Source organism: Desmodus rotundus, chromosome 9 (genome assembly GCF_022682495.2).
Source record: "Desmodus rotundus isolate HL8 chromosome 9, HLdesRot8A.1, whole genome shotgun sequence".
Lineage (NCBI taxonomy): Eukaryota > Metazoa > Chordata > Mammalia > Chiroptera > Phyllostomidae > Desmodus > Desmodus rotundus.
The window spans coordinates 58456701-58483725 of record NC_071395.1 but is presented as its reverse complement, the minus strand read 5'-3'; the positions used below and the strand labels follow the sequence as shown (position 1 = coordinate 58483725).

At 50.1% G+C, this 27025-nt stretch overlaps 2 protein-coding genes across 4 annotated transcripts; one reads left to right on the top strand and one right to left on the bottom strand.

The window, feature by feature from the left end:
* The first annotated feature begins 5 nt into the window (after nt 1-5).
* Nucleotides 6-3241, top strand: LOC112305240 (large ribosomal subunit protein mL55). Of its 2 annotated transcripts, none has more exons than XM_024560972.3 (4): nt 6-141; nt 894-981; nt 2576-2777; nt 3010-3241. In XM_024560972.3, exons 2-4 carry the CDS (start codon nt 932-934, stop codon nt 3157-3159), a joined length of 402 nt encoding a protein of 133 aa, XP_024416740.2. In that variant the 5' UTR covers nt 6-141; nt 894-931; the 3' UTR covers nt 3160-3241. The 2 variants fall into 2 exon arrangements, with proteins under 2 accessions (XP_024416740.2, XP_024416741.2); XM_024560973.3 differs by having other exon boundaries at nt 891-981.
* Nucleotides 3242-8291: 5050 nt separating this feature from the next.
* LOC112305074 (ADP-ribosylation factor 1) lies at nt 8292-26961 on the bottom strand. Of its 2 annotated transcripts, XM_024560732.4 has the most exons (6): nt 26824-26916; nt 18936-19019; nt 10139-10323; nt 9944-10054; nt 9745-9869; nt 8292-9614 (listed from the first exon to the last, which is right to left on the bottom strand). In XM_024560732.4, the coding sequence occupies exons 3-6, from the start codon at nt 10284-10286 to the stop codon at nt 9453-9455; spliced, it is 546 nt and encodes a 181-aa protein (XP_024416500.1). In that variant the 5' UTR covers nt 10287-10323; nt 18936-19019; nt 26824-26916; the 3' UTR covers nt 8292-9452. The 2 variants fall into 2 exon arrangements, with proteins under 2 accessions (XP_024416500.1, XP_024416499.1); XM_024560731.3 differs by lacking the exon at nt 18936-19019 and having other exon boundaries at nt 26824-26961.
* Nucleotides 26962-27025: the final 64 nt, after the last annotated feature.

Genomic DNA, 27025 nt, shown 5'->3' with positions numbered 1-27025 from the left:
GCCCCGCCCCTGACGACTTGCGTAAGCGCCGCGCGAGGGAGCGCTCGTGGAGGACTTGGGTCCGCGCCGCCGGTGGTCGGCCACGAGGGCACGGATCGCTGCACCGCCACTCCCACGCCGCCAGACCGTGGCTGTCCCGAGGTCAGTGAGCGTGGCAGGTTGGAGCCGCGTCGTGCGGGCCGGGCGTGCTTCCCCAAGGGAGGGAGGGTTCTGGCTCCGCGGGCACCCGCTAGGAACCACACAGCGTTTCCCTCTGCGGCCGGGTGGTCTCCTAAGGCGGAGGGAGTCCTGCAGATGCCCTGCCCTGACAGGCAGGGGACAGCGAGGCAAACCTGCCTCTATCGGCCCCCGAGTGCTCGTTTCTGTTTCTGGGGGGTTGGAATGCTGAGACCTCAGGCATTTGGCTTTGAAACTTCCGGTTTGTCACAGCACAGTCACAGACACTTCCCTGCCAGTCCGGGCTTACTAAGACTGACCCTGGGCCTCAGCTGCCTCCACGTGCCACAGGGACCCTTACCTCGCTGGACTCTGTGAGAACTAAATGATCGTGGCCAACATGGTGTGAAGCAGCCTCTATTCTTGTTGCCTTCCGCGTTCAGAGCAGCTTCCTGTAACTCCCCCGAACCGGTTTAGATCCTGCCCATACTGACCAAGTCAGGATTTTGGGGAACAGGACCTGGGCATCTGCCGTTCACAGACCTTCGGCAGGTGGTTCTGATGTCAGGTCAGGGCTGAGAGCTTGATAGCTTACTGGGAGAGACTGCCATTGATCTAGGAATAAGATGCCTGCTTGGAGATGTGACTGGGTCTGTGGCTTGCTTTTTGGCTAGGGCTAGGCAAGGACCAGTTATGTGGAAAGCCAGCCTGTTAAAAAGACTTTTCTTGCTCAGCAGGTGACACACCGGGCCAGTAATTGACCCTCGGCCTGCACATGCCACAGTGGTGCTCAGGAGGAATGGCAGTTGCAGGCAGCATGCTTGGGTAAGCACCAGCTTCCAGGCCCCTTAGGGTTGCCGTCACAGGGCCACCCAAAGGAAGGTCAACTCTGGAGCCTCAGGCTGTGCTCTTAGGCATGCCCCCCAGCCAGTGTGTTTACTTGGATAATACACACAAGTACACGTGTACAAAGACTTTGACAGGGTATTGAGGGGGAATAGGAGCAACGTTGGCTACTTAGCACCAAACAGGTAGTGGTGGCAGTTGCTCCCTATTCAGAGCCTGCAGCCTAGCCCTGGAGAATGCCATGGCCTTCCTGCTGTTCCCACTGGAACTGCCTCTCCATCTGCCTATTCCCTTTGCCCCACTGCCTCCCCCAAATGGGAAGCACAGTGTGGTTAGTGTTGCCAGAGGAGGAAATGAGGGCAGGTTTCTTGTTCTGTGGAGTGTGGGGAGATGGAGGTGGCACTTGAAGTCTGAGTTGGTGTGAACACGGGAAAGGGACCTTGGCTGCAGCGTTCCCTGGAGGGCCATCATCCTGGGAGAGGTTCATGTGGGAACTGATGCTGTTCCCAGTGGGAGAGTATCCATGTTCTCTTCAAGGGTTGGCTCTATCCCCATCCAGAAGCTTCCTCAACCCACTGATGTCAGGTTCTCACAAGTGGCTGTGCCATGGCCTCCTGACGCTGACCGCAGGCTTCTCTGATGCTGGAGCTGCCCACCATCTCCTTTCTCCTGTCCTTCACTTCAGAAGTCAGGGACTGGCTCAGCTGGTGGTCTTGGGCCTAACAGTAAATAAGCTGCGGTTCTTGTGACCAGGCCATCAGAGCCTAGCAGAGGAGATGGGCCCACAACCCTAGGTGTCAGCTGCAAAGTACATGGGGTGGGTCTGAATCCGAAGCTGCATGAGAGCCAGGCTGGAGGGAATTTGGGGGTCACAAGGCAAGGCCCCAAGTGGGTGAGAGACAGGGGTGGGGCAGGCAGGGACTTGCAGTTCCCTGTCACCTTGGAGCATGTGCTATGCCCTGTGTAGGAGGTCTTGAGTGTCTGCCATGTCCGGAACCGAGTGGGCTCCACAGGTCGTGTGTGCTCAGGATGCCCCAACAGAATGCCACAGCCTGGGTACCTTGTTCCCCGTGATCCTGGAAACTTTCCTCTTCCTGGTTCATAGATGGCCACCTTCTCCACATCCTCACAGGGCAGAGAGAGAGCAAGTTCCCGTCTCTTCTTATAAGGCACCATTCCCAATACAGGGGCTCCACCTTCATGATCTCATGTAACCCTGATCACCTCCCAAAGGCCCTGCTCTTAATACCATTTTATTGGGGGTTAGTGCTTCAACATGTGAATTTGGGGACATACTCAGTGCACAGCATCAGGTCTATGTTCCTCTTTTAAGAGGCTGCTTCCTGCTCTAGGGCTCATGTTCAGGACTCCAGACTCCTAGAGGGTGCTATCCTAAACCATCTGTCCTTAGCAGTCTGGAAGCCTTGTATTCTCACCCCCCTCAGCCTCTTTCCAGACATGGCATACAAGCTACTGTGACCACATCCCAGACCTAGGGGGTTGCTGTGGGCACCCACCGGAGCTGGTCAGCCTGGTCTCAGCACCTGCCGCTAACTAGCATGTGCATCTGCAGATTGCTGCGGCAGCAGGTGGTGTTGGGGGCTGCCCCTCTGGGCCGCTGCCTGCACATGTCCTCCCATCAGGCTGACAGCAGCAGAGCCTCGCTCACGCGTGTGCACAGACAGGCCTATGCACGCCTCTACCCTGTGCTCTTGGTCAAGCAGGATGGCTCCACCATCCACATCCGCTATCCAGAGCCCAGACGAATGCTGGTGGTAAGCTCTCCTCCCTGGAGTGTGGGTCTGGGCTAGGTGGGGGAGGGGAGGGGAGGGTGGACAAGGCATGAAACTTCATGCACCAAGATCAGACAGCAGCAGTGGGCTGTGTGGAAACAAACAAACAAAATGTCCTGGGTAAACAAGAAATTTCTATAAAAAGGGGGAGAGGTGGAGCTGGGAGGACATCCTTGTCCCTTTTGATGATCAAGTACACACCCTCCCTCCACAGATGCCCATGGACCTGGATGCCCTGTCCCCAGAGGAGAGGCGGGCACGTTTCCGCAAACGTGAGGCCCAGCTCCAAGGGAAGGAGAAGGAGCCAGAGCTCATCGATGACTTTGACTTGGAGCGGTACAAGCAGTTTTGGACCAAAAAGTGACCATGCCCACAAGCTGGCCTGGCTCAGGATGCTGCAGAGGGGGAGGGGCATTCATCTTTAAATTGAGCATCCAGATTGTAAATCCATCTTGTCTGTCTTTATCAAACATGTACTGGAGGGGGCTCCCTAAGACTGAGCCCAGTGGAGGACTTAGAATTGGGTCAAGCTGTGGTTTTAGGAGGAGGCTCAAGAGGGCACATGAGCTGTCACTGCAGGAGGCGCCTACTGCTGCACAGCCACTCTGGGCTCAAGCCCCCACTGCCTGCATAAAGCATGGGGAGTAGGTAGGATCCAAGGATGTTGGCACCTATCCTGAAGCTGGCCTGCTCGGCCCCTCTCTGGGGGTCCCCTAGCCCTGCCCATAGGCAGTGAGAAGGTGCTTCCTGACATGGAATAAGGGGAGCAGCCCCATTGCTAACTCTTCAGGTCTTAGCTACATGCTACAATAGGCTGCCACCTTCTGGCCAAGTGGTAGGTCTTACATGGACAGGATGGGCATTCTACAAGACCTGAGGGAGCAATCGTGAACCTTTACACAAGCAGCTGACCTGGCCCAGGCCTGGGGCTGCATCTTGTCCAGGTCTGTAGGTTGATCCTGGGACCTGGCTCTTGGGCTCTTTCTCATAAACCTGAGGGTCTGTGGTAGAACATTGCCATACATACAAGTTGTGTGGAGGGCGTTCCAGGCATGACTAGAGAGGCAGAAGCCTGTGGGACATGACGCTGCCTCTAACAGCGGCTCACAGGGAGGAATGCCGGACTGAGCACCCACCATGGACTCCTAGCTTGCAGTCATCCTCCTTGGTCTGCTGAGCATGCAGCTGGCCATGTGCAGCTACTTTGGCAACTGCCCTCCAGGGTCTGCCAGCCTTCTGGCCTGCTCAGGGACATTCCCACCTGGGCCAAGTCCCTGGATCCCTCATCCCTCCAGCTGCTGCCCCACTTCACTGCTTACCACTCATCTCCATGGACACTGTGTGACTACTCACTGTTCATGGCCAAGTTACTCATGACACCTGTTGAAGATAGCAAGGAAAACCTTACTCAAGGTAGGGTTGTGGAGGTGGGTGCACTGGGAGGAAGAGGCTGAGTATTGCACAGAAAAGTGGGGATTTGTGCTAGGAGCAGGGTGGGGTCAGTAATGGGAAATAGTACTGACTGAGGAGTGGAGGTGTCTGGCTAAATCCACCTGATGTGATTGCTGCTGAAGGCAGGCAGGCAATCAAACTTTTGGGCATGAGGAGCCCAAGTAGATATGGAGGGTGGGGTTTGCTAGAACCGATGGCATAGAGATGGACATAGAGGCCCAAGGTCTAGTTGGAGAGATCTGGGCAGCCTGAGAGTGGTCAAGCAGACTCCTATCTGCATTCCATAAAGGTGGGGGCCCTTCTTATTGCCCCCTCCTATGCTTCTGTACCCCCTTTTCCCCAGTCACTTTGCCCTAAAATGCCATTAACACTGATTAACCCCAGTATCCAGACTATAGTTGGGCTTTCCCAGGTGGTGGTAGGGGTTTGGGGGAGCAGGCTGAGCTGACCCTGCTGCTCTCCAGTGCTTCCTTCATGCTCCTCTGGACCCATGCATCCTACAAGGACATGCTTCCCTCTACCAAAGCTGGGACCCTGCAGAGAAGCAGGCCTGTGGCTTTGGACTTGTCCACACACTGGAGGCCCCTGAGCAGGTGCAGGAGCACATCTGAAGCTCCCATGTGGGGGAACCAAGGCTCAAACTTGACATGGTGGTTGAGGCTCGAACCACCATGGAAGCCCCCACTGTTCACTCCCACTGTGGAAGCCCCCAAAAGGGCTAGTGAGGGAGTTAGCAGAGGTGAATCAGGAGAGCAGGTAGAGGCCTCTTCGTTGCCCTTACCACTGAGTACCTACAGGCCACATACGTGAGGTATGTGCTACAGCAGCATCCTGTAAAAGAACACACAAATGACAACATGGGGGACACCCTGTTGCAAGGCCTAGATTTGCAGCCACCCTACAGAGTGGATCCTGCATTCATTGGACCACTGTCACTGAGTCCGGTCTTTGACAGGGAGGGAGCACTTGTCCGATGACAGGTATGCCAAGCCATCAGCAGTGAGTGCCACTTGCCTGTGCAGAGCCTCGGCCAGCACGTGGGCAGACGTTCTTTCCGGCATTGCCGTGGACCACTGGACCAAGCTCAGTGCCGTGTGCGTCTATGCCCCTCATGCCACGTGACCACAATGGTCCCAGTGCTGTTGCTGCCCCCAATTCCCATGTGACAGCGGGAACCTCGGTGCTGCAGGAGACTCCTCACCAGCTCATCCTTGGGAGTGCCTGTCTGCAGGTTGTCGCAAACAGCGCATGGGGGATGGTGACTTTAGGGCACCGGTTCTGGGTCCTGGCGTCATCACACAATGTGACAATAATGGTGGTTGTGTTGGCCAGGCACTCAGGTCCAGCTTCCGCCCTTTCCGGGGTGGCTTAGGGAAGTGCTCCGGCACGGGGCTAAAACCAGAGCCTAGCGGGACCGGGACGTGGAAGGAGCGGTGCACAGGCGCGCATGGCAACACGGGATTGGCGCAGGCATGATGTCGCAGTGCGCCACAAGGAAGCGATAAGACCGGGGCACCTGGCGCTCCCACTCCACGTTTGGCTCTAGCCTAGGTGGCGTGCGGTGGGGGGACAGGACCAGTTCAGCTGGGCGACGTGCAGACCAGCGAGTAGAGGGAGAATGTCCCGGGGTCTCATGGGGGAGGAGGCGGCCTGGGTTCGTCTTCGCGTTGAGGACGCGGAAGGGGCCATCTCCCCTTGGAGGCTCTCCCAGCTTCCTGGCCCAGGAACTTGGAGCTGGTTCTCCGCAGTTGGGGATACCGTGCAGTCCCCCAAGAGTGGCTCCCTCGACAGCACTGTGTGAGAACAGTCGGCCAGGTGCCTTCGCGCCCAGGCCAGAAGCAAAAAGGGAGTCTGGGTATGGGCTGGCTGAGGGCCCTGGACCCCGGGTTTACAGGACTCAGGGCTCTCAGCAAGTCTGCTGTCTTCCCCTCTTGGCTCAGTTATGTTCCTGGCCTGAGATCCCTTCTTCTTCTCGGGAGCCTCCCTATGTTGTGAGCCCAGAAGTCAGGCAGCCCCCTGGTGTGAGTTGACAGGTGCAAGGGGCCACAAATGTGAGGCGCCCTCCCCTCTACTGCTCTAGGGCCCTCTGGAGTAGTAGCCACTCTAGAGGCAAAATGAGGTGGGCAGGAGATGCTGGAAGGGGCCTTGAGAAGGTCCCACTAATTCTTCTGCCTAGATGGGTAGGCCCCTATTTGAGCTACCTTCTACACCTACTATGCCAGCAGCTGGCCATGTGTGGTACCGAGGAAATTCACTCCGTGAAACAGATGTGTGTGGTCAGTGGCTATTGTGGTTAAACCCTGCCACTCTTGTGTATCCCCAACTCACAGACCCGAGTCACAAGAGCAGGAAAAATAAGCACAAGAAAGAAAAGAAAAGGAGCACAGGACCTGGGCAGCTTCCTTGCTGTTCCTGGCTCCTGCCATTTCAGTGCAGCAATTTCCCCATGGGGCTAGGCCAAGTGGTTAAGTGGCCCCTCACATTGGGCATTCTTTGGGTCTCAGCCCACCAGGACCCTGCCCACCTCAGGCAGGCCCTGTTCTCAGTGAAGCCTTGGAGCTTGTGCCCTGCCAGGGAACTGGAGGGCAGGCTTATGGGTCCCTACCAGGCCCCTGTGTAAGCAGGCAAGGTGTCGCCTCACCCCCAGATGACCCTAGGCCCACCGGGGAGACATCTGCCCAGGAGGTCCACCCGCCTTAGGCTTCAAATACTGCTACTTCTGCTTTTCTTTGTGTTGACTTACCTTTGTACTTAAAAACTTAAAAAAAAAACAATTTATTTTGGAGGGGAAGGGAGGAAGAGAACATCAATGTGTAGTTGCCTCTTGCACACCCCCAACTGGGGACTGGGTCTGGAACCCAGGCATGTGCCCTGACTGAGAATCAAACCGGTGACCCCTCTGTTCTCAGGCTGGCACTCATCCACTGAGCCACAACTTCGTGTATTTTAAACTGAAGGTCACAGTGTTCCAATACAAACTGATGTGTGAAAATGAGGTAAATGCCTTGAGTTCCAGCCAGACCTGAGACCCCACTGGGAGGGGGACTCCTGGTGGCCAGCAGAAAGGGTAGAGAAACCACAAATGGCTCAGCTGCAGGGCTTTGCTGAGGTATATGAGTGCAGGGGGGAAAGGTGGCCTGGGGTGGGGGGTGCTTTTAACTGGTAGGTGTGTGGTGGAGGTGGCCTTGTACCTAGAGACACTCTTATTCCTCAGCCACACAGGTACCTCCTGCCCCCTGTTCCATGCCTCCCTATTTATTTGCCTGCCGAGTCTGCTCTGCTCCTTCCAGGCAGGGCAGAACTCCAGGTGCACCTCCCCTCCCCACTCCAGCTCCTCTGCTGGGAAGTATGCCTGCAGCCATTCACCACCTTGTCCCCAGAAGACATGAAAACTTATAATTGCATTGGAGTAAAGACAAAACCCAAGCTGGATTGTTATGAAATATATTCAATTTGCCTCTACTTTTTAAAGACATAAAAAGTAAAGGGATTGATTATTTTGTCTTCAGAGCCCTGTTTCTCAACCTGTCAAGACTATTACCTCAGGCTGGATATGGCAGAGGGTTGGCCACACAAGGGTTGGATGACTACCTGGACCTTAGCTTGGCCAGGTGGCAGGTGTGCCCAGCCCAAAAGGGCTCTAAGGTCAGAGGGACAGCCCCCAAGGAACTGGTGGGGGGCCCACAGCACCCAAATGGGCACAGGCATGCACCATGGCAAAGCCTCCCGAGGCAAAGATATAGAATTAGACCAAAGGTTCCTGTCTCTCCTAGGGATGCCTCCACAGGTGATCCCAGGCGCGGCCCATCTGGAACACCCCACACAGGGTTCTTGCTGGTCCTCTCTCAGCCTGTCATCACCAAGACTGGACCTGGACCAGGACCAGATCACTAGTGGAGAGAGACCAATGAGGAAGTCCCCCAGCAGTGCCTCCCTCAGCCACATCTGCCGCAGAGGTGGGGAGCTCACCAGAGGTGCCACACTCCCTAAGCCATTCCTGCCCACACCCTTGGTCAGCGGCACCCATGCACTGGAAAGCCATGAAATAGTTAAGAGATTTTATTCTAATAGCTAATAATTACAGTGCTTGTTTTGTCGAAATGAAAACTGAAAACAAGTATACAAAAACAGTTGATTACTAATTGTGTATTGAAAGCAGTAAGAGGTTCCACAACACCAGATAAACCAGTTCTGAGGTTTTCCCTCAAGATAAAGTTTAACAGCTCCAGCTTCTTCAGTGTTTATCAAAATACAAAAGAAAAAAGTAGAGGTTGTAGATTTTGATGTCAAACTTGACCCCTGCAGGCTGAGGGAGTGAAAGCACATGTGGACAGGGGCTCTGAGGAGCTAGGCTCTAAGATGACCGGTCACATGTCCATGCTCCTACTGGTGAGACCCAGACAACCTGGAGCAAGTGAGTGTGCATGGGGACCATAGAGGGGCTCCTGCTCTGCCAGAGTGATCCTGATAAAGCACTTACACCAACCCAAGGGAAGGATGAGGTCCCTCCAAGGGGTCCGTCAGTGGTGGCCACAGCCCCAGCCCTTCCCCGGAGCCATGGTGTAAGCACAGGTACAAGCAAACGCTATGGAATGCGGAAGACCCAGCGAGACAGCCATTCAGGGACCGTAAGTGACCATGCAGAATGTTTTGTGGCTGGTTCTGCCCACCTCATGCTCCAGACGGGAGAGAGACGATGGGTAGACTGGACTCAAGCCATTACTGCAGAACCTACACTAGGCACATTTCCCCATTCTCTGTGTTCAAGTGTCTCTTTATCTTGTATTTATAACTATTTTAAAAAATGCACTGAGTTTGGGTTAAAAATCAACCATCAAAATGGATCTCAACACAGATCTAAAGCCCAGAGGAGGAGCATTGGACTGATCTGACAGCTACTCCTAGAGGCCCCAGTGCCTAAAATCCCTTCTCAGTACTAGACAGTGGATTGATTCTCATTTTACAATAAAAAAAGCTGAGTCATATTGCATAGGAGTACCAGAAACTGCCTCATTGGAAACAAGAACTATTTACATTAAATAAAAACCCGGTTGCAGGCTGCATCTGCACATGTACAGCATGGTGAAGCACACTGGGACCGACCATGGAGACAGCTTCTGGCACTCACACCACAGGGGTACGGCTGCCACATGAGAGGAAAAGCGAGGGTGAAGGAGGGAGTGAGGGGGAAGAGAAGAGTGCGGCTCACTTCTGGTTCCGGAGCTGATTGGACAGCCAGTCCAGTCCCTCATAGAGCCCGTCCCCACTGGTGGCACAGGTCGCCTGAATGTACCAGTTCCTGTGGCGCAGAGAGTGCAGGCCCAGCTTGTCTGTGATTTCGGCTGCATTCATGGCATTGGGGAGGTCCTGGTGGGAGGGGCAAGGTGGCATGGCTGCCATGAATCATCAGGAAGACTGGGGACCCTCCCCACACCTGACCTGTGATCCCTTCAGACCTCCAGCCCCTTGGGGTGGCTTGGTCACACACAGTGCGTACCTGCTTGTTTGCAAACACGAGCAGGACAGCGTCCCTGAGCTCGTCCTCTGCCAGCATCCGCATGAGCTCCTCTCGAGCCTCGTTGACACGCTCTCGGTCGTTGCTGTCAACCACAAAGATGAGACCTGCCGAGGAGCAGGCGTCAGTGAAGGTGCCAAGGACTCAACCTCTCCCACAAGCAACGGCCCCCCTCCCTCACCTTGTGTGTTCTGGAAGTAGTGGCGCCACAGAGGCCGGATCTTGTCCTGACCGCCCACGTCCCACACAGTGAAACTGATGTTCTTGTACTCCACAGTTTCCACGTTGAAACCTGAAGGAGTATGGCCCAGTGTGAACCAAGCGCCCCAGCAGCCACCACATCCTCCCACAGCCCCCAGTGGCCTGGCCTCCTCACCTATGGTGGGGATGGTGGTCACAATCTCACCCAACTTCAGTTTGTACAAGATGGTGGTCTTCCCTGCAGCATCCAGGCCCACCATCAGAATGCGCATTTCTTTTTTGCCAAAAAGGCCCTTGAAGAGGTTTGCAAAGATATTCCCCATGCTGTAGACCGGAGGGGGACACACTGGCCAGAGAAACCTGCAGAGACAAGGAAGGGGTCCCAGGTCTCTTTCTGTGCTACCCAGGGTTAGCAGCACAGGCGCAGCTCAGAGACTACCCACCCTCCTACCATGGACAAAGACACAAACACCCTACTTTCTCCTGAAAACTCACAGGACAGAAGCTAAAGAAATTTTAGTTCCCAAGCTACAGAAACAGTCCTGCTTGCTGGGCCTCTCAATCCACCTCCCCCAGATACTCCTTAGAAGGGACAGCCTGGGAATCTCAGGACCAGGGCTAACATTTACCATCTGATATCCATGGCTTTCAAGGAAGGCCAGATTCTCTTCTAATCTAACAGAACTTTTCAAGGGGGCTGAAAACAACCAAACTAAGGACCCCCAGTGTCTTTCAATCGCCTCACCAAGTCCCAGTGAAACACAGCCCATGCTCAAGATGACAACAAATGCATGGGGAGCTAGTCTCCCAGCCCCTGACAAACCAGAAACTAACCTTTTTCAACAAACCCCACAGACAGGACACTAGGACAGACAACACCTGGGCACTGAATTCAAGACACAGCAACGGCCCCAGGGCAGCTCCTTCCCACCAGCGGAGGAGGAGGGGGCCCGTGTGGTTTGTCAACATGCTCGTGTGAGAATATCTGTGCCATGTCCAGGCCACAGTCTCACCCCAGGATCCCCTCACTCAGCAGAGTAAAATCACTAGGACATCATCCAGCCAACTGCTTCCCAAGGTTAGAGAGCAGGCAAGCAGGGACAGGAGGTCACTGGCTGGCAAGAGCAGGCTCTCTGTCCAAGAAGGCCTCCAGGGCACGACACCTGCTCAGGCCTTGCCTCTCCAAGCTGTAGCACTTTTACTCTTCAGCTTTTATTCCAAAGAAGAAAAAACGGTCACTTTCTCAAATGCTGATGAACCTGCCCCCAGAAGTAACCAAGAGCTTCAGTCTTTAGACTATGAACAGATACTACTGTGTCAGAGGCCAGTGAAGGATATTCTATGGGCCTAGTGCAGGCACAACCCCACTACACCCACTAGGGGGTGTGTCTACATCCCCACCCACCCCTGACACCCTGATGACCCCTGACACCCTATGACAGGCTCAGGTGGAGTCAGTAGGTCTCTCCACTCCAGTTCTCTCCACCTGAGCACTGAATGACAATGTGCACATCCAGCTCATTAAACACACACCCTCTCTGGTTGTAGAGCCCTGACATTGCCTGTCAAACCTACCTGGTGCTTTTCTACCTAGCCATTCCTTTCTGTTAGCACTCTGCTGTAAGAAACCACCTTTCCAGCTCCAGGTATCCACATGGGTGTGAACTTACACATTCTTCTTTCACTCAACGGGTCAGAACCAGCTGCCCCATTGTGAGTATGATGCTTTAATAGTACCCCTTCCAAACTAGCTTCAACGTGCTTGACACTTCTTGTTTTTTGTTTTGGACAGTATCACCTATTCAAAAAATTGAATTTTAAAATTTAAGCGGATCTTTACTATAACATTTCCTTTTCTGCAAACAGCCAAGTTTTCCTAAATACAGAGGGTGAAAAATTATGGAAGACAGACTAAACACACATTTCATTCCTGAAATCACCACTGATACACAAAACAATGCCTGACCCACCTGGGACAAAAAGAAAAGGGATGTAGACAGTGCAGTGCGGCAGGGTCTGACTGCATGCTCACCCTTGTTTTCAGTCTCACAGCAGAGAGCACAGGGATCTGACTCGGCTCTCCAGGCAGAGGGGAGTGAGGGCTTATGCTCTACTGGAAAGAGAGGGATGTGGTGCACTCTATGGGGAGACACAGGACACCCAGAGGACTCAAAGCGTGGACCTATAGAGGACCCCAAAAACCCATGCCCTATCTCCCTTTAAGAAGCTGCCATGGAAGAGACCAAAACAAGCAAGGAATTTTTACGGAGCAAGACAGAAGACCAAGACTATTTAAAAAGAAAACAAAAACCTTCCCTCACACACAGCCCCAGTGTCAATAAGGTGGGGATGTGGGGCCTGAAAAATAACAACAGGGTGCTGGAACACAGAAAGTGACAGCACAGAGCTGACACAGTGAAAAATCCACAAAAGTACGGATAATTAAGGGAAAACAAGGAGAATTTGAAAAATCAACATCTACCTTGGGCATGGAGATGACTTCTTTGATACAAAACCAAAGATACAATCCAGGAAAGAAAGAAGTGATAAGCTGGACTTTGTTAAAATTGCAAGCTTCTGCCCTGGCTGGTGTGGCTCACTGGATTGAGCTCTGGCCTGTGAACCTAAGGGTTGCAGGTTCAATTCCCAGTCAGGGCAAATGTCTGGGTTGTGGGGCAGGTCCCCTGTTGGGGGCATATGAGAAGCAACCAGTTGATATATCTACCACACATTGATGTTTCTCTCCCTCTGCTCCCATCTCTCTAAAAATAAACAAAATAAAATAAAATTGCAAGCTTCTACTCTAGGAAAAGACGCTGTCAAGGAGAAAGTATTTGCCAAAGACACATCTAATAAAGGACTTTGATCCAAAACCACACAAAGATCAGTTAAAACCCAACAATAAAGAAACAAAAACCTCATTAAAATAATGGGCCAAAGACACAAAGACCTTAACAGACACCTCAGCAAAGAAGATGTACACGGAACATAAATGAGCCATGAAAAGATGCTCCACATCACATGTCCTCTGGGAAATGCAAATCAAAAGTAACAAGCTACCACTACACACGAGAATGGCCTACACCAGGAACACCGACATCATCAAATATGGGTGAGGATGCAGAGGCAACAGGAGCTGGTGGGAATGCAGAATGGTGCAGCCACTTTGGAAGACAGTTGGCGGTTTCTTACAAAACTAAACATACTCTTACAAGCAGCTGCACTCCTTGATATTAACTCAAAGGAGGTGAAAACCTATGTCCATAAAAAAACCTGCACATGCATGTTTACAGCAGCTTTATTCATAATTGCCAAAACCTCAGTAGGTGAATGGATAAGTAACTGTGCTACAACCATATGACAAAATATTACCCAGCACTAAAAGAAGTCAGCTATCAAGCCATGAAAAGACATGGAGGAACTGAAATGTGCACTGAAAAGTGGAAGGAACCAACTGGAGGTGGCCACCAACTGCACAATCCAATCATCTGACATTCTGGAAAAGGCAAAAACTAAGGAGGCAGTAAAAAGATCAGTGGCTGCCAGGGTTGCGGGGAGGGGAGGGATGAACTGGCAGAGCACAGACAATTTTCAGGGCAGTGAAGCTACTCTGTAGGATACTGCAATGGTGGCTAGTGTCATCCGTTTGTCCAAACCACCAAGAGTGAACCCAGTGTAAACTATGGACTCTGGATGATGATGTGTCCATGGAGGTTCATCGGTTATAACTAATGCACCACTCTGGTGGGGGGTGCTGATAGTAGGGATTTCCCATTACGATGTATGTTATGGGGAATCTCTGTACCTTCCCCTCAATTTTGCTGTGAACCTAAAACTGCTCCCCACAAAAAACTATTAAAAAATATTTTTTAAAAAATCAATATCTAAGATGGAATCAGATTCACTCAAAGCAGACTAAATTCCAGAATACCAAGGGTCAAAGAACTTTAAACTTAGTGTTCAAAAAGATCAGACAGAAGCAGTACTGTTAACCTGTAAACCCTACACCGGCCAATGTATGGATTAAGTATAAGGGCTGAGTAAATATTAGGTGAAAAATGCCAGGCAGCCCCAGGCAAGGGGAGCCCTCAGGGGACTGGGGAGACACACAGGCAGGCCCGAGCAGCAGCCAGCCCACACATTACTACTTACATGGTTTAAACATGCGGCTTGGCAATTCCAGGGGAATTGGAAAAAGCTAATGAAGACAGGTAAATGGGGAAAAAACCCAAGGATTAAAGGAGGCCATTTTAGGATTTCCTGTGGAAAAACATGAGACAGTCACTGCTTGGGTCTTCCGTGAACATTTACTCCGTCATGAAACTGTTACCATCCAGAATGGATGCACTCGCTCAGAAGTACACAGGTACAGCCAAATGATGTCCCTGGGAAGGGACATCCCTGGCTGTACCAAAGGCTGTCCCTGGGAAGCAGGACAGCGAGTTGCTCTTTATGCCTGTTTTACTGTTTAAGCATTCCCTTCACAAAAACCAAGGCACCAAGGGGTTAAAAGGTTATCTGCACTGCCCTGATCAGCTGTTCGATTCCTGGTCAGGGCACATGCCTAGGTTTCCAGGGCCCCTGCCAGAGGCAAGTGACCATGTTTCTCTGTCACATCAATGTTTCTCTCTCTCAAAAAATGTTGTTTGTACTGAGGGCGGAGGGAACACCTCCAGGTAGAACCCCATGCCTGGGTGTGGCTTCTGCATGCAAAGTCTCTACCTCTCCCCACTGGCCTGTGTCAGTGAGCCCTGATTACCAACCTGGTTCCTGCCCTCCCCACTTGGTTTTTAAATAGATCAAAGTCATGGAGCCCCATAAGGGGAAGGAGTCACACGTGGTGGCAGAACTAGAATGGGGATCAGAACCAAGTCTCAGATTTAAGAAACTACGACTATCCAGCCCTGGCTGGTGTTGCTCAGTGGATTTAGCGCCAGCCTGTGAACCAAAGGGTTGCCAGTTCAATTCCCAATTAGGGCACACGCCTGGGTTGCAGCCAGGTCCCCAATGAGGGGTATACGAGAGGCAACCACACATTGATGTTTCCCTTTCTCCCTCTTTTCCCCTGCCTAAAAATAAATAAATAAATAAATAAAATCTAAAAAAACATAAAACAAAAAACTATGAATATCCAACATTTGGTGTCTCCCCACTACAAGCATCTGTACCTACCCTGCACCTGGTGGCTTCCTGGCCTGTCCCCTCAGCACTGTTTACTGCTTTGTGAGAGGTCCAGACCTAACACAATAGATCATAACATAAAAGTTCAACACTGGCCACCAGAGTTCTGCAATGGTCTCTTGGCACAGGTTCCAACTTGTAGGATGCCCAGCCCAGGTGCTCTTTCACCTTTGCCTTCACCAGAATCCTGCACATTCAAGTCAAAACCTGTTTTTCAGGTTAACAATTTCAGTGAGCAGAGAAGACAAGGACTTTTTCAGTAGAACCCCTCCTTTCCCACCTGTGAGTCTGCACCTAAGCTATCTAGAAGATGCAAGATTAACAAGGGTGCTTGTGAGACCAGACACAGCCTCTAGGGTGGCATACCCACTTTAAAGCCAAGAAGAGAATATAACTCCCACATGCAGAGATCTACACAGGCCAAGAAGGCCAATGATGGGGTGTCCCTGAGGAGAACACCCATCCCACTTCAATAAGTGACTGCTTTAACTGCTAAAGAGAAAAAAGGGCATCCGTGACCTCTACCTGTACCCTCTGCACCTTCACCAAGCCCCAGAGGTTGCAGGAGAAGCAGGGACAGAGTTGTGCAACTTGTCTCTGCAGAAGGAAAGTCTGCCAGGTGTTCTACAACCATCAGAGCTGGTCTGTGTAATAGAATCTCTGTAACAGGGACCACCTAGATGACCTGAACATCTAGCATCACTAGGAAGAACACATTACCAACGTGGAGAGTAGCTTGGGGAAGAAAAGTGTGACCCAGGAAGGCAAGATGGGCCGCACTGGTTCTCCTCTGTAAATGGGCGTTCAGAGAGATAAATTCCCTACTCGAATGAAAAGCTGGGTGGCAGATTTATTTTCCTTTCTGCCTTGTTAGAAGTCAGAAACTCTTATTTTCTCTAAGAGTTTCATGAATGGGCAACCACCTTTGGCAGTCATATATGTACTTAGATTATTCGTCATTTGAAAGCTCAATTCATCCCTGACACACAGGATTTAAATTTAAAGGCGGACCCTCGAAGAGAACCAAGATGGCGGCGTAGGTAGACACACTGCGCCTCCTCGCACAACCAGAACTGACAGAGAATCGAACAGCAAGGGGGACCAACACCAAGAAAATAGAAAATAACCATTCATCCAGACTGGTAGGAGGGGCAGAGACGGGCACCGGGGTGGAGAGGACTCGCGTGGCTGTGGCGGGACTGAGACTGGCGGAGTGTGGGACAAATGGCGCAGGCAGTCCGAGCACTAGCAGACCCTGCAGCCCCACATTTGCGCAGATAAACCGAGAGGGCCGGACTCAGAGTGGCGGAGAGTGGGGCAGGCAGAGCAGCGGGTAGCACCCTGCGGCACCAAATTCACCCACAGATAAACCTGACGAACGGCAGGCAACGAAGCAGACCGTGCAACCCAGGGCTCCAGCTCCGGGAAATAAAGCCTCAAACCTCTGATTGAAAGCACCCCTGGGGCGGCAGCAGGAGAGACTCCCAGCCTCACAGAAGAGGTTGTTGGAGAGACCCACAGGGGCCTAGAGTGTGTACAGGCCCACTTACTCGGGAACCAGCACCAGAGTGGCCCAGTTTGATTGTGGGTAGTGGAGGGAGTGGCTGAAATCCGGAGGAGAGTGAGGCAGGCGCCATTGCTCCCACTCGGCCCCTCCCCCTCGTACAGGGTCACAGCGCAGCAACCAGCGTTACCCCGCCCTGGTGAACACCTAAGGCTCCGCCCCTTAAAGTAACAGACGCGCCAAGACAAAAAAAAAAAAAAAAAAAAGGCCCAAATGACAGAACACTTCAAAGCTCCAGAAAAAATACAACTAAGCGACGAAGAGATAGCCAACCTATCGGATGCACAGTTCAAAGCACTGGTTATCAATATGCTCACAGACTTGGTTGAATCTATTCGAAAAACAGATGAAAAAATGAAGCCTATGCTAAGAGAAACAAAGAAAAATGTACAGGGAACCAATAGTGATGAGAAGGAAACTGGGACTCAAATCAATGGTGTGGACCAGAAGAAAGAAACAAACATCCAAACAGAAAAGAATGAAGAAACAAGAACTCGGAAAAATGAGGAGAGGCTTAGGAACCTCCCAGACGCCTTGAAACGTTCCCACATCCGAATTATAGGGGTGCCAGAAGGAGAAGAGGAAGAACAAAAAATTGAAAACTTATTTGAACAAATAATGAAGGAGAACTTCCCTAATCTGGCAAAGGAAATAGACTTCCGGGAAGTCCAGGAAGCTCAGAGAGTCCCAAAGAAGCTGGACCCAAGGAGGAACACACCAAGGCACATCATAATTACATTACCCAAGATTAAACGCAAGGACCTACATCCAAGATTACTGTATCCAGCAAAGCTATCACTTAGAATGGAAGGGAAGATAAAGTGCTTCTCAGATAAGGTCAAGTTAAAGAAGCTCATCATCACCAAGCCCTTATTATATGAAATGTTAAAGGGAGTTACCTAAGAAAAAGAAGATCAAAAATTGGAACAGTAAAAATGACAGCAAACTCACAGTTATTAACAACCACACCTAAAACAAAAACGAGAGCAAACTAGGCAAACAACTAGAACATGAGGGTTGTCATTAAAGGAGTGGGAGGGGGAGAGAGGGGGAAAGGTACAGAGAATAATTAGCATAGATGATAGGTGGAAAATAGACAGGGGGAGGGTAAAAATAGTGTAGGAAATGTAGAAGCCAAAGAACTTATAAGTATGACCCATGGACATGAACTATGGGGGGGAATGTGGGAGGGAGGGGGGTGGGCAGGATGTAGTGGAGTGGGGGGGGAATGGGACAACTGTAATAGCATAATCAATAAATATATTTAAAAAAAAAAGAAAAAAAAAAAAAAAAGAAAGGCGGACCCTCTACGTTCATAGGCAGTATGGTCACTAGTTATTTATTACTGCTGCAAACTGCTTTTGTGTATCACCTTGGGACTCCAGCACACCAGCAAAATAAAGCCTCAAACCATTAAACTCTGTCTGTCAGTCCAACACTCAATTCCTGTAGCGCTGATGTTTCCCTGCCATTGAGTAGCGTATTACATTTTGTCACTGTTTTATAAAAATTAGTGTAGGAGGAAAATTTAATGTGCCATTACTAGCAGTGATAAGCAGGTATACCTCACAGGCCTAACACAACCACAACAAAGATACACATCAGCAACAGGCTCAGAACATTCAGCCAGACATTCGATGGATCTAATTAAGTTGACAGAATTTTCTCTTTTTCTCCTTCAGATACAATTGACACACACACAGTCTTGGTTTCAGGTCTACAACATGATTTGATATGTGTATATATTGTGAAATGATCACCACAAAAAAATCTAGTTAACATCCAGCACTTCACACAGTTAAAATATTTTTCTTCTGATGAGAACTTTTAGGATCTACTCTCTGAACTACCTTCAGATGTAATGATACAGTACTGTTAACTATAGCCACTGACCCACACAATATTTAAGACTGGAAGGTTGTACTTTTTGACCCCTCCCCCATCCATTTTCGCACCTTGAACTTTCAATAAACCAAACAACATGCAACAGTATTTTAGAACTGTAGCACTCTGGTCTGAATCTAAAGGTGAGTTTCAATGAGACATTGTTTTTCGGAAGGAGATCTTCAGGATGTCTTGCAGGAACAAGGGTTGGCCTTTATGTAGGATTCTGCACATGGCCCCACACCTGAGGAAGGCCAGCATTCTTACAATGGAGTTGACTGGAGGGCCCTTGAGGGTAACACATCCTTTGCACAGAGCCCCCACACCTGAAAGAGGGTATTACCTGTTAGGTCTGATTCTTGAGAGGTGCAACCAGTGAAATTCAGTTTAGATCACTCTTTGCCAGCTTAAGATGGAAGGCCGAATCCTTAAAATGACAGTCAGAAATGAGTTTCATTCACGTAAGTGACTCTTGGTCCACAGTAACATGAACACCCACTGTCTAACTCAACAGGCACCCAGCAACCACAAGGCACATACAGGAACAGCTTAACTGCAATTAATCCTATTCACCACTAAGTACAAAAACCAAACCATTTAAACCAAACCATTTATCTTTTGTTGTTCCCCTTTATTTAAGTCTTAAAGTTTTACCTATTATTTAACAAAACCATAACTCGAAGCAATTTACCAAATACATTTAATGTCCTTCTGAAATCTATAGATGGGGGGGATAATCAGATGGACTGGCCCAAATGAAAACAATATCCACATGGACCGCTGACTCCAAATGCCACAGGACCTCCACTGTAGCAAAACCAGGATGGAGGAGACCCACATGTCATGCCTTGCAGCTGTGATGGAAATGACTCTGTGCACTTGTCCTGATGGCAGACACCTGCTTCTCTGTATTTTCTCTTCCTGATTTGTCCCTGGGCAGAAGGTCTTCCAGAATAGCCCACACTCCTGGCCCCCTGCAGCCATTCAGGCCTGTCTGAGTATTCTGGCCTGTGGAATGGAGCAGCTTCCAGGTCCCACAGGCTTGGGGGGTGGGCACCTGGCCGCCTACTGAGAAGCCACCAGCACCCTGGACCATAACAAGCACTTCTACTCTGGCAATAAGGGCACAGGTGCCCTCTGTCTGACCCCAATTACAGTTTAGTCTGAAGGACTTGTTACTAGGAAAAAAAAAAAAAAAAATCAAAGACCAAAAATACAATTTCATGTTAGCCCACAACAAATTAAACTGAAAATGGAGGAAACCAAAGTAATTTATGACTAAAATGCAAAGCAGAGCCCTGGCCGGCTGGCTCAGTTGGTTGGAGCATCATGCCATGGACCAAAAAGGTCATGGGTTCAATTCCTGGTTAGGATACATAGCCAAGATACGGGCTCAATCCCTGGTCGGCGTCCATATAAGAAGGCAAGAAACTAATGCACCCCTCTCTCTGAGCAATGAAAAATGAGGATTAAATAAATGAATAAATAAATCACCTCAATTAATTAAAAAATGCAAAGCAGGATTTAAGAAACCATGAATAACTTTAAAGCACCCAGACACCCCGAAGAGTGTCAGTGTCCTACCATCAATCCCTTACTAATTTTACAAGTTATTAATGGCCCTTTGGAAATCAATTAAATTCTTTAAATCCAACCTAGTGGGGACCAGAGGACCAGCAGTTTGGGATTGGTTTGAAGTGCCTCAGCAAGTTGCTTGGGTGTGTTATGTGCCAAGTCATGGTCCCACTGCCCTTGCCATACCCATTTCTCCATGCTGTGCCCACCAAGCTCTTTGCTCAACCTCTGTAGCCAAGCTCAGATGCCACCACTTTCCACAGGAAGGTCCTTCCCTCTGTTCTTCTCAGGGTACCCCCGACACACCACTGGGCACAGAGGCCAACAGTACTGAGTAAATCCAACTGACAGGTGGCAAAGGAGGGTGCAGCAATGACAGGTAAACTAATTCTTAGAGGCTCTGTCTGTGTCAAGCAATGTCAAAGGCTGCTTGTGAGGGACACTGGTGCCCTTTCAATGCAGCTAGCAGCTTCCGCACCAGACATGCATACCCCCCACCCTCAGCAAGAGAGAAAGGTGGGTGCACCGGGTTTCAGTTCTAGTAGGGAGACCATGAAAACAATCCAGGATTCTGATTTCTCCTGTGGAATAAATCACATTCCTTTGTTTTTGTCACTCTATACCTCTTATCATGGGGTCATCGCAAACACGCAGAGGCCTTTGCAGTCTCTGTTCTGGTGCCTTCTCGAAGCGGACGCCCAGACCCAATGTGTGGACACAGGCCCTCTACCAGCACTAGGTTGGGGCTCCAAGACCCTTTCTATGTGCATGAAGAAAAAGTGAACAAGGAGCCCTCCAAGACCACTCCCCAACCTCAAAATAGCAGGTGGACCCTGAGGCCTTCTCAGCACAGTGGCTTTGGTGATGGGTTAAGCTAATTCCCAAAACTTGGTTTTGGCCTTCAGGGAACTTTCATTTTCAAAACAGAACTAAAAAATTTGCAGCCTCACCTCTTTTTCTAAGGTACGGGCTTCCAGAGGATACAGAAAAGGAAAGTGTAGCAGGGGTTGAGAGCCTCTGTTGGATAACCCCCACCTTTGGGACAAGTCCCCTACCAGACCTGCTACCTCTCCTTGTGACTCTTGTCAGGGTGACAGCCAGGGCTGGCTCAGTGGCACTCAAGAGGCACAGGGGCTCAGGATGCCCTTTGCCCCATCCTCCAAGAAGATGCTCTTACCCAAGAGGCCACAGCAACTTCTCAACAGGCCTCTTCCAATCTCTGGTCACTTCACGTGGAAGCCCTGGTCATCAGGGAAACCTCACTCACACACCTGCTCATGCCATCCTCTCCTTAACACTTCTCAGACCCCCACTGCCGCCCACCACACTTTGTGTCTGGCGTGACCACACCTCAACACTGCCCCACTGGGCCATTTACTCCCAGGACAGTGTGGCCCCTATACTGTAGCCACTTCATCTCCCCTCTAACACCCTAACAGCATGCAGCTTCCACTCCACGAGGTGTTCTCAATGCCAGCTAGAAAGACCTGTAGGATAAGTCAGACAATTGAACCCCACATGCTAATTCAGGGGCCTTACACGGGTCAGAATGTGCGCTTCACAGTGCTCCCTTACCATCCCCAATGAGAGCTAGCAAAAAACACAACATCCACAATGACTGTAAAACACCCATTACATAGCCCAACTGTAATGCAACGAGGAAATGAAGGGCAGTGACTCAGAATAAAACACACAGTTCAGTACCGGGCACGACCACACTACCAGCTCAGAGCGGCTACTGAAGAGGCCCCTCAGGAGCCTGCTGCAGGCACGCCGACAGAGCCTGCACCAGCAGCTCAGGCACTAGCGAGACTGTTGTGCACATGAAGCAGAAAGAGAGCAACTTGTGGTAAGGTTCTGCAAAGAACAAAATATAGCCCCCACAACCCGATTTACAAGATAGTTGCTTTCCTGAAAAATTCGTAACATCTATTAAAAATCCATGCAATAAGACCAACAAAACAAGAACCAAGGTGGTGTCTCTGTACATAAAACAGAATTAGGGCTAAGATATGAAAGTTACAGAAGATGCATTCTTACTGCTTTCACAAATTCTCCAAAATCCCCTTCTGGGAAGCTAGCCTCTTCAAGGCCCACTGGTGCACACCAGCATACTTCCCTCTACTGCTCACGCACTTGGCTCCTGGCAGGTCTCCAACACCACCTGAGGGCCTCTGCACTCCCCATTTCCCTGCCTAGGATAAGCTTCCTATCTCTCCCTCTGATCCACAGGACCCTGCTCCTTCACACATGTTGTCATCCAAGCTCACCATTCCCTATCCTCTTGATAAGCCAAACTCAGCACCCGCCCCTTTCCTGTGCCATGCTGGCTGTCTTCCCCTTCTGTTCAAGGGCAGGACCCATACATGTCTACCCGACCTCACTCTGCCAGTGGGGCCTCCTCTGCCCAGAGCTCACCATCCTTCCCACACCTCTACCACCTTCCCCCATTGGGTGCTTCCCTGGGCACCCAAACGACTCACAATCAGAAAGAAAAAAGAACTGCAGAGAGCACTTATCAGGCACTTAGGGGTTAAAGAGCAAAAATACTAATCATACATGCCTACAAATATGCTTTCCCTAAAAATTAGTTTGTCAGGAAAAACCTATCAAGTCAACAATGAATTTCATGCTGGTCTAAAATTATACATGATTGGTGCAGTCTGAACATTCCTTTGATGTTCCAGTGAGGAGACCAGGGCTGTGGAGACCCTGTGACTACTCAGGGCAAAAGGGAGCATATCAGCAACGTCCAGTACACAGGAGGGATGTGTACACAATCTGCTTCCTACACCCGCCCTCGGATCCCTGCAACTGGTGACTCAGAATACATCTTCACTGATCTCCCCAGGAATTGGCAATATCCTATGACACTTTGACAGGAGAGAAATACTAAAAGCTATAATTATTTTAAGCAAAGACTCACCAGCCAAATTGACAAAAGATGTAGTATTTTAAACATAGATTAATTGATCCAATCAGTTGATTAGGAACTGCCTGCTCTCCTACAGAGGAAAGGAAACTTCACAGGAAAAACACACCATTAACAACAAAAAGACATCCTTTGTTCTGAGACCTTAATTGAAAATGTTGGCACGTCTAACTTTGCCGTCATTCCTAGTCTTTGTGAACGGGTCTAGAAAGTCTTTAAAATTGTTTTCTTGGCCATTTGTACCTAAGTCAAAATGACAGGGGAAAATACAAACTGAAAGATGCTAGCTATTTTACATTATGACTTGCTGGCATCTCTTTAAGGAAGATTACTTATTAAACTCTAATTAAACACTAATTAATGTTTCTAAAACACACCACACAACTTCTGAAAATGCGCATGGATCATACCTGGCCTCCCATTAATTTATGCCCTATACTAAGTCACCAGTGGCATCAGAGTGTGTAAAAATGCTTGCCTCCTAAACAAATCACTTCCAATTGCTATGTGTGTAAAGTCTGCTTTTCCCCTGGTCTCTTCTTTCTCTATTTGCGCATGACAGGTTGCCAAGCTCTTATTGCTACTGTGTGCAACCCCCCCCCCCCAAAAAAACCAAAAAACAAAAAATCCCCAGGAAACAAGGGTATGTTAGGGACAAGGAGGTTAGGTTTCTGCCTCAGACTGACCACTCCTTCCAACTCATATAAGGAAGCTAGGGTGATAGTACTCTGGGTGAGCACCTAAGAGACTTGCCTAGGAATAAGAAGCTGTGATGTTTTTGTGTTAAATTTTGCACATTTTCCCACAGTGAATTAGGTCATGTGATCCATCTAAGAATTTTGAATTATCTTCCAGAACAGTGATACAGCTGTAATCATAACCAGTGCAGTGCAACTATATTTTAAATGGTTTCCAACAAACACAGAGGATAGAACCTAAGGATGAAGGAAATGAGCTGAGATGTTACCTGAGATCAAGCCTCCACCACCCCCCTCAACATACTCACACATTCCCAAGTTGTCCTTCACTTGCCAGTAGGAAGGGCTACACCCAACCCACTAATACAGGGGTGTCAAACTCATTTTCACGGGGGGGGGGGGCCGCACATCAGCCTCACGGTTGCCTTCAAAGGGCTGAATGTAATTTTAGGACTGTATAAACGTTACTAAGCGAGAGCTCGCGCTGCTGCCGGGTAGAAACAAGGTGCCAGGCCAGATAAAACAAGATGGAGGGCCAGATTCAGCCTGCAGGCCTTGTGTTTGCCACCTGTACACTAATAGGTCAAAATCTTTTCCAAAAAGACCACTTCAGATGGTGCTGGAAGGACAGCTCTAACAGCATCCACCCCAGTGAGGTACAGACAAAGCGCAAGAGGTAAGTTCTTACTAATTTTAAGATCCCAAATGAAAGGAAATTTTCATTCATGTTTCTCTCCTACCCACCTCTAACAGATGTGCATTTTATTTCCTTTGGTTCTCCTAACTCTACAAAGATTGGAAGGTCAATGGGATGAATTTCAATGGGACAATGTGCACAGAGACAATCATGAATCGAAGGGTAAGCCCAGGATATCTGAAGTCTAACACCTGCTTAGTAAAGGATAACCACCCCTAGGAAGGCTGACCTTACATGATCAAGGCAGCATTTAAATGCAGATGTCAAAGCAACATTCAATTTGGAAAATCTGAAGAAAACTGACTTAGCTCTCTCAAACCAAGTTACCATACTAATGATGAACTTGCACAAGGTTTTTCCCTTGGTTAGGTTTATTCCTGTGCCCATTTGACTCTGTGTATCACCCCTGTGGCTGATGGTCCACACCAAATTTCAGGGCCATCTACAGATAAATCAAAATGTACATTCCTATACCTTCAGACCCATCTGGTCTTTGTTAGAGTCGGCTTAACAGGTTTGAATGTCCTCTCTTCATATTGTATAAGATGCAAAGCAAATAGCTAGGCCACACAATTTAATAACCAGAACTATCAGTGTCACATAAACCAGAACTGCGAGAAACACAGACCAATCTTCGTCTTCTACTAACTTTATCTTAGTAGTGAACAGAGAGCATGTGAGTGAGCTATTAGCCAAACGAACTATTTTAGGTCTTTTTGAAGTAGCAATTCTGAATACCTGTATCTGAAGAAAGCCCTCATAGGATGTAGCATGTTTCTAATCTTACAGATTCTTTCAACAGGACATTTCTGAAGACAATGACATCTGTGAGGAGGCACAGCTTCTTTCTGACCACTACATAGAGAAAACTTTTAGAAGAAAATAGTACACTCTAACAAAGTGGTCAAGTTTGTGATTAACACATACACAATCAACTGCTCTTAATTTTGGACCCAGCCAGTTAGTAACATCATGCATTCAAGTTCTTACAGTTTTAGCTACTCACTGACGTCGCTCAAAACTCTGAGGACAACACACTTGCAGCCCCCTTGTGTTAGATACTAAGAACTGACCCAGCAGAGGGCCACATCGCACCCCAGCATCTCACACTGCTTCAGACACACCCAACAGTAAATGCAAGACCCACCCTGCGAACAGCTAGCAGAAAAAAGTGCTGACCACTAGTTCTGAAACGAGAACTACAACTGACCACTGGAACATCAACCACACAGCCCTCAACAGTTACTTCTCAAACCACGCCAAAGCGTCTGAATTCCCTCCTCCTCTGCCGGTAACTTCTTACGCAATTCCGCTCAATTCATTTAAAACAGAAACTTCATGTTTTTAGGAAACAGGAGTACCACCTAGCTCAAAAGTGTCGTCTGAGTTGATTAGCTAATATTTTAAGTACTCTGTAATTAATTAGCAAGCCTTATTAACAAAACTACAGTTTTACACGCCATAACTAACTGGATTATGCAACAAAAAAGTGTTAGGGTATTCTGCTAGGGAGGACGCCTTGACCTGGACCAGTCGTTAAGTAGGTTAAAGATTCACCAGCTCGGAAGAGTGTTCTCATCTCTGCCAACGGGGCCCACGAAGCAACCCTGGCTTCGCGGTCCACTCTGATAGAAAGACCCTGCACCGGCGTTCCCATTCAGACCCTAAGACCTCACCCCAAAGCAAGGCCCCACCCCGCCCCGCCCATCCCGTCCTCCGAGACAGGAACTGGGCTCAAACCCGGGTCGTCGCGTGACCTTGGCCACGTCCCGGGCCAAAGGCCTCAGTTTCTTAGTCCTCGAAACCCCGGAGCGGGAGACGAAGCAGGAAACGGGGCTTCCTGGGGAGCCCGTGGCCTCGCCGGACTTCCGGGCGCCCGCCCCTACGGCTGTGGGACGCTCGGGCCGTGGCGAGGGTCGAAGCGAAAGACTTACCCCGCAACCCGGACTGATCTCAACTCGGTTCCAATCTCCACCTCGACTTCACCCCCGGCGGGCGAAAGACCCGGCCCCAACCCCCACCCAACCTCAACTAGACATGCAGTCCAGCCCTACGCGCTCCCCCCACCGCTCCTTGGTCCCAGCCTGGCCTCAACCCTCACCAGCCCGGCTTCACCTAGGTCCTCACTCCGATCTCGCTTCGCTTTAGATTTAGCCCTCGCCTCGGCCCTGACCACAGCTCCCGGCCCAGCCTCGCCTCGCCTCTCACCGCGGCCCCAGGCCAGGCATCGACCCTCCCCGCCCCGCTGTTCCAGCCTCAGTAGGCAGGGTCTCGCGCGGCCCAGGCGGGCCCCCGACCCCAGTCCCGCCGGCCCCAGCCTCTGCCTCACCCTCAGCGTCCGCGGCACTACTGCTCCTCCGAGCCAGGCGTTGGTTTCGCTCCCACAAGATGGCGGCTCTGACGGCAGCCACGTCAGTGCCTGTTGCCGCGGGGAACGCTGGGTAATGGGGCGTGTCTCCGGGGCCCCACCGCTGCACGCACGCGCAGATTTGGAGAACCGGAGCAAGGTGTGTAAGCAACGCCCCCCCTCC